The following is a 20,550-nucleotide window of genomic DNA, read 5'->3' as shown; positions in this document are numbered from 1 at the left end:
GAACTTCCTGTCTTTTCCAGCCGTGGATCTCAGCCCCTGGGTAGCCAGGGGCACGGTCTACGTTTTCAGTTCAGAATCAGGGTTCGGCTTCATCCTTCATCAGGATGTTGTCTTGGATGAGTCACCTGACCTCTCGGCATCCTTGTTCCTTTCCTCTGAGATAAGGACACTGCTCTCTGCCCGCCTCTGGGCGGCTAAGAGGACCAGCAAGGCAGGGGGTGTAAGTGCAGAGCTGGCTTCCTCTTTTCACAGCCTCATCCCACAGCGTAAAAAATACTGCCTGGGGCTTCCCTGGTGGCGCAGTGGTCGAGGGTCCGCCTGCCGACGCAGGGGACGCGGGTTCGTGCCCCGGTCTGGGAAGATCCCACATGCCGTGGAGCAACTAAGCCCGTGAGCCGTGGCCGCTGAGCCTGCGCGTCCGGAGCCTGCGCTCCGCAACGGGAGAGGCCACAACAGTGAGAGGCCCGCGTACCTCACACACACACACACAAAATACTGCCTGACACATAGTGAACGTTCAATAAATATTTGTTGCATGAATGAAATGAAATTTTCCCATTTCTGACTGATTTAGTCATTAATTCTTGCGTTCATTTGATGTTCACTGAGTTTGATGTTCTAGAAGATGAGCTAAGCACCGAGGCGTTCATGGACCCCAAGCTGCTGTGAGCATCATCTTTCTAGGATAAATCAGGGCTCGGTCCACCGTCTGTCTGAAATCTCTCAGCGAACCTTGGGCCGTGGAACAGCACGTGGTCTTTCCCAGTTTCATACTTCCTTCCCCGTGTGCTACGCGCCCACTGTGCTAAGCTTAAAAAAGCTTTTATTATAAACTATATTTATCAAAAAGTGCCTAAAATATGACTTGCCAGAGTTACCTCTTCGGTCACCCGAGTCTCCGGCTGAAAATCTTTCCTTGCCTAGTTTATCAGGACGTAAAGTTCAGCCAGCCCTGCCAGTCTCTCTCGTCCCCCCCTTAGTAAATAATTCCATGTGCGGAAGTTAGCGTGCGAGTGTGAGCGCGGCGTCCAAATCGCAGTCCGGTTTCCGCTGAGCTCCGCTCTGAGCAAGGTCGGCCTTTTCTGCCGCTGCCCCGTCCTCTGCAACCGGTTGCTTCATCCGTGGTTTCTCTTCATCTGTCGCTCATTCCTCGTTTAGGTGTTCATTCCTCCCGTGGGTTATGAAAGCAGATGTATTCCAGATGTGTGCGGGGGTTGAGGGGAGGGCAGAGAGGAATCGGACACGGCCTCCAGGACCTTCTGACCCAGCAGGGCTGAAATTAACAAGATCACTCATAGTCACTAGTATTTATTCATCACTTTTAAGAAGCCAGCCCTCCTTCTGAGGGCTTTGCATTGAATTGCAGCCGATCTAACTGTTCTCCCTTCTACAAATATTTGTTACTTGCCCTGTGCCAGGTCGTTTGTTAAGTTACTTGCCCTGTGCCAGGTCATTTGTTAAGTTACTTGCCCTGTGCCAGGTCGTTTGTTAAGCCCTGGGACAGTCCCGTCCGACAGGGTGGTCTCCCTTCCTGCAGGGGACGTACAGCCTGATGTAGGACAGGCAGACAAACAGAGGTGACAGTACAGTGACATAAGTTTTGTGTTGGGTAGTGTGGAAGCAGAGGGGAGGGGCATTTCACCTGGTGTCTTAGCTCGGGCTGCCATAACAAAATAGCATAGACTGGGTGGTAAAACAGTAGGCATTTATTTTCTCAGAGTTCTCGAGGCCGGAAGGCCACGATCAGGGCTCTGGCATGGTCAGCTTGTGGTGAGGGCTCTCTTCCTGGCTTATGTACATCCACCCTCTCCCCGTGTCCTCACACGGCAGGGAGAGGGCGCGGGATCTCCCTCTTTCTTTTCTTCTAAGTGGATCACGACCTCATTTAACCGTAATTACCACCTGAAAGTCCTGTTGCCGGATACGGTCACATTAGGGCTTGAGCTTCAACACGTGAATCTGGGGGGGGCACCCAATTCAGTCTGTAGCAGTCAGTGCTGGTGATCCAGGGAGGAGGTGCCGTAAGTTAAATCCTGAGTGATGAGAGCACGTGTCCAGGCAAAGGCAGGAGACTGAGTGGGGTGGGCGCGAAGCCGGGGTGAGTGCAGCGTGTGAGACCCCGAGGTGAGGGAAAGTGGGGTCTGGCTGGGAGACTACAGACAACCGGTATTTAAGTGTTGGTGCGTGGCAGAGCCAGAAGGAGGCGTGAACCTTTCCGAAAATCCCACAGATGACCTGAAGGAGGGGGGTGGCCTTGGGGTGGATCTCGAACCTCAGGAAGGGTTTGTGCGGGTGGCGATGCCAGGAGGGAAGAGGGCACTGCAGACGTGAAAGGACTTTAACAGAAAGGTGTGGGTAGGAGTTTTCCTTGGCGAAACTCTCTGCGAGATGGGGTCATGGTGCCCGGCAAGAACGCAGCAAGGATTCGACGACGTAGGGTCTGCAGGTTGCTGGGCCCGTACAGAACAGTCCAGAAGTGGTTTTTATAAATACAGCATTCTTAGTCACTTCAGTTGAAAACTCTTCGTTGAGTTTCCGCTGCCCAAGCCTTAGTTATTTTTTCCCTGTTTTTGCTAACTGACGTTTCCCCAGTTACCCGAAGGCAGAAGCCTCTTTCTCGTTTATGGATATAATAATGTACCCTGGAGCCCGTAGGCGGCCCTCAAGATAAGGCTTTTGTAACCAGGTTTTTTACTTTTCTTACTTTTGACAGACTATGACTCAGATGCAATGAGTAGCTCTTACGAATCGTACGATGAAGAGGAAGAGGATGGAAAGGGCAAGAAAACGCGGCACCAGTGGCCCTCGGAGGAGGCCTCCATGGACCTGGTGAAGGATGCCAAGATCTGTGCCTTCCTGCTGCGGAAGAAACGCTTCGGGCAGTGGACCAAGTTACTCTGCGTCATCAAAGACACCAAACTACTGGTAAAGCCTTGCGACTTGGTTGCTCTTGTATAGAGTCGGTAAGATGTGGTCGGCCGTCTGACTGGGTGGAATGTATACCCAGGCGGGTGGCGGTAACATCGCGGGAGGCAGAGGGAACAGCGGTCAAGGGCCGGCCCGTGATGGGCCGTCAGGGAGCCCTGGCCGAGGCTACCGTGGCTTTAACGCGGTTGGTTTCGCCAGCCCCCCTAAAGCAGCCAGCGGGCAAAACCATCCCCGTCTCGGGCCAGTGTCTGCGGTTCATGTCAGTGGAAATGCACGCTGCTTTGACTTGCCAGAGGTCGCAGGATGGATTTTCTCATTTGTAGTGAGTCAGTGAATTCCTCAAAGCCAGGTCATCGAAGTGGGCCGGGCAGGCCAGGCGAGGTCTGGGGGAGAGTGCCCAGGAAAGGAAATTCTTTTGGAAAGCTAAAGGCTGACTCTTTTTTTTTCTTTTCTTGTAACTCAGAGAGGCAGAATAGAAAGATTGAGGAAGTAACAGAGGAACGGAGACAGGAGGACAGAGACCCTTTGCTGTAGGCGTTAGTCTACCAGGGAACCCAGTAAGGAGGCAAGAGCCTTTGAGACACACTGTCTGTCTGTCCCTCCTCCTTCCTTGCCTTAGAAACCGTGGCTGGTTCTTGGCATTTTGAATGTTAAGAGTGTGTTATTGTATTTTGTTTTCCCTTCAAATTAACCTTGGGGAAAAAAAAAATCACTCAAAAATATATCATTAAAACAGGACACATGAGAATGTATGATTCTGTAACTCACTTTTCAGTGGCACAGATAACCCCCTTTTTAAAAAATAGTCTCATCTGTGAATTACAGGAATCTGATTTACTAGATTCTCAGGACATTGTATGTTTTTTAATTAATGGTTTTGTTAAAAGAAATTTTTTTTTTAAACAGTGCGAGTACACGTTTTTTCCACATGTGTGGCCTGAATTTCTCCCAAATCTAGAATATGCCAAATGTGATGATGCCTTGGGGGAATTTTAAAGTAAAGAACGAAGAAAAAAAAAGTTGAAAAAGATTAATATGGTCCGTATTTACAGTCTGACATAATGGCTGCACGAAGTGGATATATTATATAAACATTTTAAAACTACACAGTCGGGCTTCCCTGGTGGCGCAGTGGTAGAGAATCCGCCTGCCGATGCAGGGGACGCGGGTTCATGCCCCGGTCCGGGAAGATCCCACGTGCCACGGAGCGGCTGGGCCCGTGAGCCGTGGCCGCTGAGCCTGCGCGTCCGGAGCCTGTGCTTCGCAATGGGAGAGGCCACAACAGTGAGAGGCCCGCATATCACAAAACAAAACAAAACAAAACAAAACAAAAACCAAAAAAAACTACACAGTCGACTCTCACGTAAAATGCGCTGTGGGAAGCCTGTGGTGGAGGGTAGGGTCAGCGGACGTCGGACCCTCTGCGCCGGCCCCAGCCCCACCCACCCCCGCTCTCGTCTCCTCTCTCCCTCCCTCCTCATCTTCTGTTTCTTGCATCACCTACCGGGTTTCCCATCTTCCACACCGGGATGATAATGCCTACCATTTAGAGGAGTCGGAAATATTTCAGAAGAGATGAATGGAAAACCATGTGAAGGCACCCTCTTTGATGAAACGCAGAATCAAAGTTTCGTTACGAAGCATTTTTTCGTTCACAAATGACCGATGATCCAACCGCCCAAATGACCCCTGTTGATGGTGAAAAAAAAAAAAAAAAAAAAATGGACAGAACAGAAAGCTGTGAATAGAAAACAAAACGCCAGCCTCTTCCCCTACGTGCTCCCGGCCTGTCTTCGCACAGACGCCACCATGACCAGCGGTTTTGAGTAGCCTTCCAGAACCTGTTCGTTTCTATGCCCAGGCAGCTCTCTGGTGGACACTATCGTGTGCCCAGACCTCTTCGGTTCCCTCACTTGTGGGGAGGGCTGCCGGCAGACAGCTACCCAAGGTCACGTCCCTTCCCAGGGCATCTGCATCCCCTGTGATGCCTGAGTGTGAACGCCCCGCCTCGTGGGACCAGCCTGCAGGCGCGCTCCAGCTCCAGAGCTCCCGTGGGGTTCGTCAGGGCCTTGTATTTGAACTGCCCCGAAGCTTACCTTCTTCTTCTGCCCAGTCCTCCTTCTCCTCCTACAGGGATAGCTCTTAAATAAATGCCCCTTAACAAATATCCTGTGTGCTGCTCTGTTTTAGGGTCATCTTCCCTGGGAATCCAACCTGCAGGGAGCTCCAGATGTTACTGTATGGTATTACTGATAACATATCCATTTTGAAGTGTTTAACTTAAGGACAAATATAAGCTATAAAATTTCCTGGGACTTCCCTGGTGGTGCAGTGGTTAAGAATCCGCCTGCCAATGCAGGAGACACGGGTTCGAGCCCTGGTCCGGGAGGATCCCACATGCCGTGGAGCAACTAAGCCCGTGCGCCGCAACTGCTGAGCCTGCGCTCTAGAGCCCGCGAGCCACAACTACTGAAGCCCAAGCGCCACAACTATTGAAGCCCGCGAGCCTAGAGCCCGTGTGCCCCAACAAGAGAAGCCACCGCAATGAGAAGCCTGCGCACCGCAACAAAGAGTAGCCCCCGCTCGCCGCAACTAGAGAAAGCCCGCGCGCAGCAATGAAGACCCAACTCAGCCAAAAATAAATAAATAAATTCATTAATTAAAAAAAAAAATTTCCAATTCATTCTACTGTTAGTTTCCTTTTCACTTTTTTTTTTTTTTTTGCACATACCGAGAATGTGAAAAGTCTGGTAGATGGTAAACATTCATAGCAACCTGAGATTAGTTGTTTTTGGTGTCTTTTTTTCTTCCTTTTTAGGCAGGGTGGCCATCAGTTTTACTTCTTAAAAAAGTGGGTATCTTCCATACCTGTGCCATTTAGGAGCCACAGTCTTAGAACTGTAAAACAGGAAAGGGCTCTAGAAATCATTTCTGAAAAGAGGTATCTGTTCGTTCATTCCTTCGTCAGTAGATGGATTAGGGTCCTGGGTGCGGGCTCTGCACTCGCAAAGTTTCGGGCTAGAGCCCTGGCTCTACCACTGCTCAGGATGCCTGATTTTGGACTAGTTCCCAACCACCTGAACCTCAATTTCCTAATCTGCAAAATGGACAAACGTGACGATTAAATGAGATGTGTGAAACGCCTCCTATAAGGTAGACACACTCAGTATTTGGTAGCTGCTGTTATTGTTGCTAATTATTTAATAACAATGTAATTCAATAAAATAATAATAAAACAGCAAGAAATCATTTCACAAGAAAGGAAGCAGGCTCAGAAAGCTGAAACAACTTGTGGGAACCCAGATTAAATTAGTAACAGAGCTGGGACCCAGATACCTGAACTCTTAGACCATGTATCGCCATTACGGGGTGTGCTTTTGGTCCCCAGTAACGCAGTGAACCCAAGGCAGGAGGGGAGGCCTTTGGGCAAGGATCTGGTTTGAGAGGTCTAGATCAGGCAAGAGCGATAGGAACTCAGTGTCAGTGTCACCACAGCACTGAAAGCTCTAGGGCGAACGTCAGTGATGCAAACGGGGCAGCATGCGTTGTGGACCCTCTACTCAACCAGAAAGCACAGCTTTGCAGACGTTTTCGTCCATGATATGTTGATATGTATACTCTTCATAAAATCGTTCACCTGTCTTTCAGAAGGAGGCTAGGGATGGGATAGGAGGACACCAAACAACATAGGTTGTGGAGTAAAGTATCCAAGGTCCTGTCTGCCCACATAAGGGCAGCAGCGCCATTTCAGCAAATCTAGTATATTCGTGTCGCTTAATGGGGAAGCTCCACTAGAACATAAGCTCCATCAGAGCAGGGACTTTGTTTCCCACCGAGTCATCTCCTGGGTGCTTGCTCAATTCTGCTGAATTAATGAGCAGATTTTTTATTTTTTTATTTTTATTTTTATTTTTTTGTGGTACGCGGGCCTCTCACCGTCGTGGCCTCTCCCGTTGCGCAGCACAGGCTCCGGACGCGCAGGCTCAGTGGCCGTGGCTCACGGGCCCAGCCGCTCCACGTCACGTGGGACCTTCCCGGACCGGGGCACGAACCCGCGTCCCCTGCATCAGCAGGCGGATTCTCAACCGCTGCGCCACCAGGGAAGCGCAGTATTGTTTTGTTTTGTTTTTTGCGGTACACGGGCCTCTCACTGCCGCGGCCTCTCCCGTTGCGGAGCACAGGCTCCGGACGCGCAGGCGCAGCGGCCACGGCTCACGGGCCCGGCCGCTCCGCAGCACGTGGGATCCTCCCGGACCGGGGCTCGAACCCGCGACCCCCGCATCGGCAGGCGGACTCTCAACCGCTGCGCCCCCAGGGAAGCCCTGAGCAGGTGTGTTTGCACGCGCATGGAGGTGAGGTGTCGGTGTGGAGCGGTGCTCTGTGTGTGAGTGCCAGAGTCTGCAGATCGCTCTTCCCGTCTCTGAGTATCTGCACCCTTCCGTCGGACCTGCGGGTGCTTCGCCAGAGCTTCTGTTTTCATTGTGCCGGGGTTGTATCAGTGTTTCTGCTTGGACTTCCTTGCAGCCTAACTTTGGTTTCTCCTGTCCATCCACTGCAGTGCTACAAAAGTTCCAAGGACCAGCAGCCCCAGATGGAACTGCCGCTCCAAGGCTGCAGCATTACATACCTCCCCAAAGACAGCAAAAAGAAGAAGCACGAATTGAAGATTACTCAGCAGGGCACAGACCCGCTGGTCCTTGCTGTGCAGAGTAAGGAGCAGGCCGAGCAGTGGCTGAAGGTAACTTGTTGCTTTTGTTTCTGAGACGTTTCCTTTTCCAAGCCTCTTGCTGAGATCGGTTTTATTTAATCCGCACTTTTCCCCAAGCGCGGGCAAACAGTGGATTAACCTGAATCGTTTTGTCTTTGATAGTGGAATACTCTGATTACTTTGAGGTTAATCACTTTAAATTTTGTCTTCAGAAGGCAATACACCCCCTGTTTACAGGCTGCTTCTACAGCTTTCTCTCTTTCTTTTTAAACATCTTTATTGGAATATAATCGCTTTACATTCTTGTGTCACTTTCTGCTGTATAACAAAGTGAGTCAGCTGTATGTATACATATACCCCCATATCCCCTCCCTCTTGCGTCTCCCTCCCACCCTCCCTATCCCACCCCTCTAGGTGGACACAAAGCACCGAGCTGATCTCCCTGTGCTATGCGGCTGCTTCCCACTAGCTATCCACCCTACGTTTGGTAGTGTATATATGTCCGTGCCACTCTCTCACTTCGTCACAGCTTACCCTTCCCCCTCCCCATGTCCTCAAGGCCAAGCTCTAGTAGGTCTGTGTTTTATTCCCGTCCTACCCCTAGGCTCTTCATGACATTTTTTTTTCTTAGATTCCATATATATGTGTTAACATACGGTATTTGTTTTTCTCCTTCTGACTTACTTCACTCTGTATGACAGACTTCAGGTCCATCCACCTCACTACAAATAACTCAGTTTCGTTTCTTTTTATGGCTGAGTAATAGTCCATTGTATATATGTGCCACATCTTCTTTATCCATTCATCTGTCGATGGACACTCAGGTTGCTTCCATGTCCTGGCTATTGTAAATAGAGCTGCAATGAACATTGTGGTACACGACTTTTTGTGTGTGTGTGTGGTACGTGGGCCTCTCACTGTTGTGGCCTCTCCCGTTGCGGAGCACAGGCTCCGGATGCACAGGCCCAACGGCCATGGCTCACGGGCCCATCCACTCCGCGGCACATGGGATCCTCCCGGACCGGGGCACGAACCCGCGTCCCCTGTATCGGCAGGTGGACTCCCAACCACTGCGCCACCAGGGAAGCCCTACATGACTTTTTAGATTATGGTTTTCTCAGGGTATTGCCCAGTAGTGGGATTGCTGGGTCGTATGTTAGTTCTATTTTTAGTTTCTTAAGGAACCTCCATAATGTTCTCCATAGTGGCTGTATCAGTTTACATTCCCAGTGCAAGAAGGTTCCCTTTTTCTCCATACCCTCTTCAGCATTTAGTGTTTGTAGATTTTTTGATGATGGCCATTCTGTCCAGTGTGAGGTGATACCTCATTGTAGTTTTTTTTTGTTGTTTTTTTTTTTTTTTTTGTGTGTGTGTGTGTGTGGTACGTGGGCCTCTCACTGTCGTGGCCTCTCCCATTGCGGAGCACAGGCTCCAGATGCACAGGCTCAGCGGCCACGGCACACAGGCCCAGCTGCTCCGCGGCACGCGGGATCCTCCTGGACCGGGGCACGAACCCGCATCCCCTGCATCGGCAGGTGGACCCTCAACCACTGCGCCACCAGGGAAGCCCCTCATTGTAGTTTTTGATTTGCATTTCTCTAATGATCAGTGATGTTGAGCATCCTTTCATGTGGTTGTTGGCAATCTGTATATCTTCTTTGGAGAAATGTGTACAAAGCTACAGTAATCAAGACAGTATGGTACTGGCACAAAAATAGAAATGTAGATCAATGGAACAGGATAGAAAGCCCAGAGATAAACCCACACACATATGGTCACCTTATCTTTAATAAAGGAGGCAAGAATATACAATAGAGAAAAGACAGCCTCTTCAATAAGTGGTGCTGGGAAAACTGGACAGCTACATGTAAAAGAATGAAGTTAGAACACTCCCTAACAGCATACACAAAAATAAACTCAAAATGGATTAAAGACCTAAATGTAAGTAAGCCCAGACACTCTCAAACTCTTAGAGGAAAACACAGGCAGAACACTCTATGACATAAGCAAGATCCTTTTTGACCCACCTCCTAGAGAAATGGAAATAAAAACAAAAATAAACAAATGGGACCTAATGAAACTTAAAAGCTTTTGCACAGCAAAGGAAACCATAAACAAGACGAAAAGACAACCCTCAGAATGGGAGGAAATATTTACAAATAAAGCAGCGGACAAAGGATTAATCTCCAAAGTATACAAGCAGCTCATGCAGCTCAATATCAAAAAAACAAACAACCCAATCCAAAAATGGGCAGAAGACCTAAATAGACATTTCTCTAAGGAGGATAGAGCTTTCTCTTTTACTTTGATTTTCTGGTTTCACTTTATTGTGTCTGGATGTCAATTATTTTTTATTTATTCTGCCTGGGATTCCCTGGGATTTTTAAATCTGTGGATTGATATTTTTCTGTTTTAGAAAAAATTTTCAGCCATTTCCCTTAAAATATAACTTTGCCTCATTTCCTCCTCTCACCCAACTAATTTAAATGTATGTTAGACTTTTTCACAATATTCCACTTTTATCTTCTCTTTGTGGTTTTTTTTTTGTGTGTGGTACGCGGGCCTCTCACTGCTGTGGCCTCTCCCGTTGTGGAGCACAGGCTCCGGACGCACAGGCTCAGCGGCCATGGCTCACGGGCCCAGCCGCTCCGCGGCACGTGGGATCCTCCCGGACCGGGGCACGAACCCGTGTCCCCTGCATCGGCAGGCGGACTCTCAACCACTGTGCCACCAGGGAAGCCCCTCTTTGTGTTTTACTATCCTTTTTTTCCCTTTAGTCTGGTTAATTTTTTCTTGTTGCTTTCCAGCTCACTATGTCTCTCTTTAGTTGTATCTAATCTGCTGTTAAGTTTGTTCCCGTTCACTGGATTCTTAATTTTGGGTATGGTAGTTTCCAGTTCTTGAATTTCTAGTTGTTTCTTTTTAGGAATGTTTGTTTGGCTTCTCTCTCCAATAACAAGCACATAACAGACATAATTGTTTTGACAGTGGTTTTGGTTGAGTTTGGACCTGGTTCTGTTATCTGTTGTGCCTTTTCTTGTTCATGTTATTTTGTCTTCTTGCCAGGTTATCTAATGATCATGCCGGGCATTATATCTGGAAAAAAATTATTATAATTACTTTTAATAACAGCTTATTGAAGCATAATTCACATATCATGCAATTCATCCTTTTAGCATATTATTCAGTGGTTTTTAGTATATTCACGGAGTTGCGCAACTATCACCATAATCCAATTTCAGAACATTTTCATGAACCCAAAGAGAAAAGCTGTCCTCACTACGCTAGCAGTCATTTCCCCGCCACCCCCAGCCCCAGACAACCAGTCATCTGCTTTCTGTCCCTACAGATTTGCCAACGCACTCATACAACATATGTCCTTTTGTGACTGTCTTCTCCTACTTAGCATAATGTTCTCAAGGTTCATCCGTGTTGTGTATGTATTAATATCTCATTCCTTTTTATTGCTTTTTGTGTCATTCCTAAGAAGCCATTGTTTAATCCTAGGCCTTAAGATTTACACCTGTATTTTCTTGTAATAGCTTTGTAGTGTTAGCTCATAAATTTAGTCTGTGATCCATTTTGATGTCGTCTTTGCTTGTAGTGTGAGGCAGGGGTCCCATTTCATTCTTTTTCCTGTGGGTATCTAGTTGTCCCTGTAGAAGTAATTTGATTCTCAGCACAGTGCTTTTTTCTATCCAGGAGCGTTTGCCTGTACCACATGCTTGAGGGGGCTTTAGGTCTGCAAAACCAGTTTAATTTAAGTTCAGAGCTTGAGATTTTCAGAGCCATCCAGGTGACTTGAAGTCAGCCTGCCGTCCATTCAAGGGCAGGCTTATGTTTATTTCAGTCTTACTCCAGCTCCTAATCTTGGGGCCCTAATATTAAGCGTCAGGGTTTTGCCAGGGGCCTCATCCTTGGCGAGCCCTGGACTCCAGCTTTCGGTCCCTATTCCGCCAGAGCTGTCAGAGTGCCACCTGGCTTCTTGGCTACCTCCTCTGTGGGGTATCAAAGGCAGTCCAGGCTGCTGGGCTACTTCTCCGGATTCCCATATGCTTCTGGATCATGACCAGACAATTCCATACTATGACAATAGCTCTTTCTTGCTCTTCGGAAGATGCTGTGTCTATTTCATCTTGCTTTCCTCATTGTCTTTGTCAGAAGAATTGGTCCAAACCTTCTAGTCCATCATTGCCTGCTAGAACTTGCTTTGAATAACCAGTTGGGAGTGGGCGGGAAAGCCTGATGAGACATTTTACAGCAATGGTTCTTGTAACATGCCAGTATCCTTTAAACCTTGAGCCTCACTTCCCCCTCATTCCCCAGGAAAGTATAAGGGTCAGACTCTGTGATGACAGCAACGATCATTTCTGTTGGGGCAGAACACACAGATGTGGCTTTTCTCATCTCTGTAATTTGGGAGATGGCGCAGAGCATTTTTTTTTTTTAATGGGAGTCCTGTGATCAGGAGTTTCTGCTGCTGAGCTTGCTTAGACTTCCAGACACAGAATCTTAATACATTCCATGTCAACCACTGGTGTTACCAGAGTACTTTTCCATCATTATTATCTCTTGATCCTCAAAATGGCTGCCTGAAAAAGGTGTTACTATTGGCCATTTCATTTTACAGGTGAGATACCAAGTCCCAGGTAGACGGGATGTCACAGTGAACCCAGTGATGGAGCCAGGAGTTGACCTCTGAATTTCCTGGCTTCATTTTCATTTTCATTCTGCTGGGCCCTCTTGACCATTTGCCATTTTCTCTTTCTGTTCCTCACTTCTAGGTTCTTAGCACCATTCCTTCAGTAAGGAGGGAACGAATGAGGAAATAAACAAGGAGCCTTATGTATGATTCTGTTTTCTTCACCTGGCCCCACTCTTGGCTTACCTGTATCTGGCCTTCTGCATTTCTGTGTTTACCTGTTCCCTTGTGGAGAACCCAAGGAAGGACACTCTGAAACCTAAGCTTTCTTCTCTTTTCCATCTGTTCTCACAGTTTGTTGAGTATTTTATGCATACTAAAGAGTAGCTCCCTTGTTAATGGTATTGGTCTAACATGAAGTCATCTGGCGTTCACTGGGTTTTACTGTTTCATTGGGAAATAGCAATGAGCTGACAGTGCAGCTCACAAATAGACAAAGACAAAACTTTTTCAAGATGTCAGGTGCCGATGGAGTGAAATAGTCTTACACCTTATTTCAACAGATGTGAGATACAGATCACAGGCACTTAGCCAAGTGTAGAATGATGACTGTGTCAATGGGAGCTTACCTGCAAAAACTGTTGAGCATTTGCTGATACTGCTTTAAAAAGAAGTCAACACATGGTAAATTATCTTTTTCTAAAGGGTTTAAATTGATTAATTACTCCACTTAATGTTTGTGCTTTACTTCCATTGCATATTGTAATACAAGCAGCTAAGAAGTCTTGATGAGAAATGGAAGTCTGATGACAAAACTAGTTTCAATCAATCAGTTACAGAATTTTAATTTTTTAAAATCAGCAGAGGCCTGAGATGTTTTAGTTTAGTTTCATCCAGATATTGTTGTTAGATTGGCTGCCTTATCAGAATCAACTGGAAATTTAAAAAAAAAAAAAAATCAAAAAACGAAAAAACAATCCTAATCTTAATCCCTAATGATTAGATTCATTTGGGACCTAAGTATTTTTTTCTTTTTACTTTATATCTTTTACCCTTTTTAAGATCCAAAAAGCCACAGATGTAATTGAAACATGCCTGCCCTATTAATTCTCTCTCCCTCGGTTGTGTCTTTTTATTTTTTTTGAACGATTTATAAGGGCTTTATCATTAGTAAAGATGTTAATCATTAACAATAAAAATTCTCTCCCTCTTCCAAGGTCACTTATATCTTGAATTTGGTCTTTATTATTGTCTAGGTATACTTTAGAAATGCTTTTTACTTACAATGTCTGTACTCATAAACAAGAAACGATGTTATTTTTCATGTTGAAAATTTCCACGGAAATGGCTTCAACCTGCACCTGCTCTGCAGCCTCTGCTCGCTTCACTCACTCATTTGCTCGCACCCTCTCACCGTCACGGGCAGTGTTCTCGTGCAGGTCACCTGGTCGCGGCGTCCTGGTTTCTCTAGGATGGAGACTGTGTATTGGAGTCGCTCGTGTTGATATGTGCACGTCTTCAGCATTACTAGAGCCTCACAAATCGTTCTCCGGGGTTGTTTGTACAGTTGTCCTTCTACCAGCAGTGTGTGAGAGCAGTCGCTTTGTGAGTCTCCTTTGAGTTTCTTTGTACCTATGCAGCAAATAGAAATGCAAATTTCAATACCCGTCCCCCCACCCTCATAAAAAGGGTGCAGAAACAAGGTTCTGCACCTTGTTTTTTTTTTTTCCTAAATAGAGTATCTTGGAGATTTTTTTTCTCCAAGTTAGAGAATAGAGCACTTTTTTCTCTTTTACAATACATAGCATTTCATTTTATAAATAGAATATACTTTAAAAAAAATCGTATCTTCTATTTGTGGATATTGGGTTGCTGTCATTCTTTTGATGTGACGGGGAGTTCTGTAATGTTAATCGTGTGCCCGCCTCATCTCACAGCTTTGCTAGTCTGTAGACTGCATTTCCAAGCAGAGGAATTGTTTGCATGAAGGTTATAAGCAATTGTAATTTTGAGGTACAGTTGAATCACTTTGTCGGTTTACCAGTTTACCTTCCCACCAACAGTATGTGAGTGCGTTTCTCCCCAACGGTGTGTTGAGTGCCTTTTCCCGCTACTGTCCTGCCATTAGCCTGTGTCGTCAACGTTTGAATTTTTGCCAGCCTGATAAGGGAAAATGATACCTCATCTAGTTGTAATCTGCATTTCTCTCATTATGAATGACACTGAGCATCTTTTTATAGAGTTCAAGAGCCTATGGCTGTCTTACTGTTTCTGTGAACTGTCTGTTTATTTCCTTTGCCCTTTTTGTAGATATTCTGCTCAGAAATCTATTCTTAAGGAAGCTCCCAATGCCCGAGGCCAAGCCAGGTTTGGTAATCGCAGCTCTAGCTCAGCCGGCTCATTTCCACTTGGATAAAAGTCCTCATGGAAGAGAGCATTTGAGAGCAAGTAAGGGTTTCTGCAGGCAGATAGGCTGTTAAGGTAAATGGCACTCGACAGCCATTTTCACTAAAGTTTTATCTGACTCTTATAACTGCTTCTGAAATTCATTATAATAAGTACAAAGGAGCCGGGAAGGGGAAGGCGGTGAGCCAGCACTGGGTAGAAAGACAGTGTCGCTAGAGCTCAGACTGGAGTCCGACGCTGGGTTCTGACCTCAGCCCTGCCAGTCACTCGTTGAGTGTCATAGATGAGCTACTTGACTTCTCCGCGCCTCAGTTTTCTCATCTATGAAAATGCGAGGGGTTGAAAGTAGTGTCTGCTTTCTAGAGTTGTTGTGAGGCTGCAACCATGTTAAGATATAAAGTGTTTATTTAGAAGAGCACCTCGCCTGTATGAGCACATATATAAGTGCAAGCTGCTATTACTGGTGGTGTTAATAAACATACAGGCTCCTGTTGAAATCCGTTTGGAAATCAAGATGACAGCGGGATGTTTTTAGGGGCCGGAGCTACGAGTGTTCACATCCCTTCCTCCCACCCTCCTTTGCCCAGGCCTGCAAGGAGTCTGGGGAACATTTTCCTGTGTGCCCATAGAGAGGAAACCATGTGCCAATCATCTGCCGTATCCCCTGTTGCAAATAAATGAATAAACATCCCAAAACAACTCTTAAAGGTCGATACCAAAGAGAATGTTTGAAGGAAATTGGCTGCACTGTAGACACCACTGTCCTTTTCTAACGAGAATCCGTGAGAGTCCTAGTGCTGACCTTGGTAAATTGCATCTGTCCTTTTCTTGCTTTTTCCCCCCACTCCCTGCTGGGTAATGTAGGGTTTTTACAGCACCTCCTGGTTTCAAGCAGTTTTAGAGGAATACAGTTGAAAAGAGTTTTCAGCATGATTTAATGTGCTAGGAGAGTATCGTTGTGGTTTTGCCAGACTTCTTCTCAAGGAGGATCACAGACAAGTTTATTGTATACTTTAGCTCATAGAACCTGATCCTGTGTGTCCTTGAAGAAAGGTTGATCTTAGTTCCCCGACCAGGGATCAAAGCTGCGCCCCCTGCAGTGGAAGAGTCTGGACTGCTAGGGAAGTCCCAGGAAAGGTCTTTCATATTCTCCCAGGCATCTCCCCTTACTTTGTTTCTTCCTGAAGAAGGGCCTCCATGTAGGGTCATCATTTCCTTTCACCCTAAAGAAATGATTAAAATAAAATGATTTCTTATAGAGCAGACCTTCTGGAAATAACTCCTTTCAGTTTTTTTGTTTGTTCTTTTCTTCTCCTTTCAGCTTTGACCAGAAATGTCTTTATTTCACCTTAACTTTTGGTGAGAAGTTCGCCATCACTTGTATCAATTGTGCCTTTGAATGTGATGTGTCATTCTTTTTTTTCATGGCTCCCTTTAAGATTTGCTTTTTTAATCTTTGGTTTTCAGCAGTTGACTGTGAGGTGTCTGGGTGTGGCTCTGTAGGTTTTTATCTTTCTCAGAGCTTTTTTTTGTTCTGTGGATTGATGTCTTTCATCAGTTTGGGACCATTTTTGGCCATTATCTCTTCAAATATTTTTCTGGCTCATTTTTTTCTCTCCTCTCCTTTTAAAATTTGTTGGCACATGTTAGGTCATTTGGAATATCCCATGGATTTTGGATTCTCTGTTCTGTTTTTCTTCAGTCTTCCGTGTGTTTCAGTTTCGGTGGATACTTTAGATTTACCCATCCTCATGTTTACTGGTCCTTTGCTCCTGAGTCCAGATGTGCCCTTAAACCCATCTTATGAATTATTCTTTTGTGACATCCTATTTTTCTTTTGCTTTTTTAAAAAAAAAACAGTTTCCATCTCTCTTCTGAAATTCCCTATCTCTTCACACATGTCTTAATGCCTTTTTCACGATCTGTTTTGACTTCCTATCATAGTTATTTTAAAGTCTTTTGTATTTCTGATGTTTGGGTCATCTCTAGGACTGTTTCTATTGAATTTGTCTCATGAGTTTACATTGTATTCCATCTGCTTTGTATAAAAGAACAGTAGAGACTGAAGTAATTACTGTTTCCTCCAGAAAAGGGTATGCCCCTTCTCCCGTCTGCTGCTCATAGGTGGGCTGCCTCTGTCTCACCTGTAGTTGAGGAAGATCTGGACTGGGCTGCAGCTTTACTTTGATTCACTTTGCTATTGCCTTCACATGGTTTCAGGGCTGGATCTGGAATTTTCCATCAGCGTGGCTCAGGTTCTGAGCTGTGGTGGAAGTCTGGAGGTCTCTGTGTGCTACAGACACATGGTAGCTTTCTGGACTAGCTTGGTTTTCTTTTTGGCCTGATGCTGGCCAGCTCTTTGGTTTGCTGGGTATTCTCTCTGTTCTCTCTGAAAAATTCTCTCTGAATTTTTTTTAGAGCTCACCCACCTTGTTTTAGTTGTCAAGGTGAGAGTGGTGGCCTGCATGCCTTTCTATGTGGCAACCAGAAGTCAAGATACCATGTGCTGCCCTTTTTTCTTCGTCAGTCTTGCCAGAAGTTTATCCATCTTATTAGTTTTTTCAAAAAAACCCAATTTTTGCTCTATTGATTTTTCTCTATAGTACTATTGTTTTCTATTTTATTAAGTTCTCCTCTTCTTTCACTTTATTTTGGCTTAATTTTCTGTAATTATCCCAACTTCTTGAATTGTGTACTTAGATAATTGATTTTTAGCCCTTTCCGTGTGTGTGTGTGTTTGTGTGTGTGTGTGTGTGTGTGTGTGTGTATGGATTTAAAGCTATGCATTTCCCTGTAAGTACAGTTTTAGCTGCATCCTCCATTTTGATTTTTTTGTGTGTGTTTTTATCATTCAGTTTAATGGGTTTTTTGTTTTGTTTTTTGGCTGCAGTGGGTCTTTGTTACTGAGCGTGGGCTTTCTCTAGTTGAAGCGAGTGGGGACTACTCTTTGTTGCAGTGTGTGGGCTTCTCATTGCAGTGGCTTCTCTTATTGCAGAGCACAGGCTCTAGGCGCATGGGCTTCAGTAGTTGTGGTACATGGGCTCTAGAGCGTAGACGCAGTAGTTGTGGTGCACAGGCTTAGTTGCTCCACAGCACATGGGATCTTCCCAGACCAGGAATCGAATCTGTGTCCCCTGCATCGGCAGGTGGATTCTTAACCACTGCACCACCAGGGAAGTGCCCTGTCATTCAATTAAAAATATTTCCTGGGGCTTCCCTGGTGGCACAGTGGTTGAGAGTCCACCTGCCGATGCAAGGGACACGGGTTCATGCCCCGGTCCGGGAAGATCCCATATGCCGCGGAGCAGCTGGGCCCGTGAGCCATGGTTGCTGAGTCTGCATGTCCGGAGCCTGTGCTCCGCAACAGGAGAGGCCACAACAGTGAGAGGCCCGCGTACCGTGCAAAAAAAAAAAAAAAAAAAAATTTCCTAATTTCTGTTGTGATTCCCTTTTTTACTAATGGTTTATTTGGGAATATATTGCTTAGCTTCCAAGTATTCAGTGATTTTTAAAAAAATTATCTGATTGTTTTACATTTCTAGTTTAATTCCACTCTAGCCACAGAACTTTATATGGTTTCACAAAGTAGAAATTTATAGACTTGATTTATTGCTCAACATGTAGTCAGTTTTGGTAAGTGTTCAGTGTCTGCTTGTAAGGGATATGTATTATGCATTTGCTTGATGTACTCTTCTATATATGGTTGTTAGATCACAGTCATTAATTGTCATGTTCAAACCTTCTATATCCTTACTAATTTATTTATTTGTTTTATCAGTTACTCAAAGGGAGAGATATGAGAATATCTACCACTTTGATTATGAATTTATCTATGCCTTTTTTATTTCTGTTAGTTTTTGCTTAATATTTTTGAGGCTATGTTATTTGTTGCATACAGAATTTAAATGGTTATATTTACTCGTAGTTAAAACCTGAAATGTCCCTCTTGCTCTCAGTGTTTCTTGCCTTAAAGAATTACTCTCTGATTAATCTGTAGATTAATTATCTTCCTTAATGGCACCTTTTGATGAACAGGAATTGTTAAATCTGAAATCTGGCATATCAGTCTTTACTTCTATAGTCAGTACTTTTTGCATCCCCCCACCCCAATTTTAGCATATTCCAAGTCACCAAGATAGAACCTGTATTTTCTTCGAGAATTTTACTGGCTCAGTCTTTACATTTAGGTCTCTGATTCATGCATATTGGTTTTCATGTACAGGATGAGATGTGGGAGTCAAGATTCATTTCCTTCCATATGCATAGTCAGTTGTTTTAGTACCATTGAAATGAACTTAATTGCCACAATTGGAAATCAGTTGATTGTCTTATGTGTGGGTCCTTTTCTGGGCTCCTTATTCTGTTTCATTCCTCTGTTTGTATATCCTCATGTCAATGCCACATTGTCTTGATTGCTGCAGCTTTAGAGAGAGCCTTGAACTCAGCTAGTATGTGGCTTCCAACTTTTTTTTTCTAAATGATTAAAAACTTTGAAATCATAATTTTATGTGTAAGAAGTCAATGCTGTCATCATGTTTTTTTTAATTTCACCTTGTCAAGGCCACATGTTTATGATTGAAGTAGGTTCTTCTTAAAGAACTATCATAAAAGAAACAACCCTTCTTTATCTTGATGATAACATGTTAGAGTGACAGAAGATTGAATGAAAAGTCTGGAAATCTAGAGTATATTCTGAGAATGCCTTTAACTCATTATGATATTTTTGGTCAGCAGACTCTTTCCCATTTATCTATCAAGTAGAAATAATACTGATCAGAATGGTCAAAAAGCTAGAATGAAAAAGTTATATAGGGCTTCCCTGGTGGCGCAGTGGTTGAGAATCCGCCTGCCAATGCAGGGGACACAGGTTCGTGCCCCGGTCCGGGAAGATCTCACAGGCTGCGGAGCGGCTGGGCCAATGAGCCATGGCCGCTGAGCCTGCGCGTCCGGAGCCTGTGCTCCGCAACGGGAGAGGTCACAACAGTGAGATGCCTGCGTACCACACACACACAAAAAAAGTTATATAAACGCACTCTTAGAACTGTAATGAACAGTTGAAATTTGTGATTTATTAGTATCACGTCTTAGGATTCCTTCTGTGAAAATTCTAACAACTCTCTGACATGAATTGCTTTGTAAAACAGATGCCAAGTCTTTTATTCATGTAAACTCCTCTTCTCCCATACTGTCCTAAACCTATTATCCAGGTGTTCAGTATTTTGAAACGTGGCTTCAGTGTAACAATTAAAGACCTTTTTGGTAAGTCACACACACTCCCTCGTCAGGTATGAGAAGCCTGGGGCCTTTGTTGGGCCAGTACAGGACTTGACAGACACTTCTTCAAGGATCGTTACCAAATTTGTTTCTGTCCTTTTGGTCTGCAACTTCCATTACCAGCAGCTCTTGCCAGAGTTCACTCTCGGGGTGTGTGTGTGTGTGTGTGTATCGTGTATGTGTGTGTGTGTGTGTGTGTGTGTGTATCGTGTATGTGTGTGTGTGTGTGTGTATCGTGTGTGTGTGTGTGTACAGATGCTGAAAACATGAGCCAGCTTGCTGGGTTCACTCTGAAGACGAGTCACTCTTCCCAGAAATGCCGAGAGGTCAGATTTCCTTAAAAAATGTGCAGAGATTGTGTTTCTGGAGATGCGGGCTCAAGTTAAAAGCAAACAAAAATACCACAGAACATATAACAATTTGTATTTTGAGGGATTTGTGATTCTGAATTTGGATCCAGTTCTCTTAAATACGTATTAAACGTCTCACAGAACATGGCTCTTTCAAAAGAAGTATATTAGTATAAAAACCTCATTTGCAGCTATTTGAGAAATCAGGTGATAAACCTTTTATTTACTACTTCCGAATGAAC

The 20,550-nt window shown here is 45.1% G+C and overlaps 1 protein-coding gene across 4 annotated transcripts in view; it reads left to right on the top strand.

Annotated features, from left to right (window-relative positions):
• Positions 1 to 20,550, top strand: part of AFAP1 (actin filament associated protein 1) — a 155,403-nt gene that overhangs the window by 79,976 nt on the left and 54,877 nt on the right. For all 4 annotated transcript variants that reach the window (XM_067036757.1, XM_059067719.2, XM_059067722.2 and 1 more), the window contains 2 exons: positions 2,714 to 2,925; positions 7,487 to 7,666. In XM_067036757.1, the coding sequence (XP_066892858.1) occupies positions 2,714 to 2,925; positions 7,487 to 7,666 (392 nt within the window). The remainder of the gene's footprint in view (positions 1 to 2,713; positions 2,926 to 7,486; positions 7,667 to 20,550) is intronic.

Source organism: Kogia breviceps, chromosome 6 (genome assembly GCF_026419965.1).
Source record: "Kogia breviceps isolate mKogBre1 chromosome 6, mKogBre1 haplotype 1, whole genome shotgun sequence".
NCBI classification, from domain to species: domain Eukaryota; kingdom Metazoa; phylum Chordata; class Mammalia; order Artiodactyla; family Physeteridae; genus Kogia; species Kogia breviceps.
This window is presented reverse-complemented; position numbering and strand designations above follow the sequence as displayed.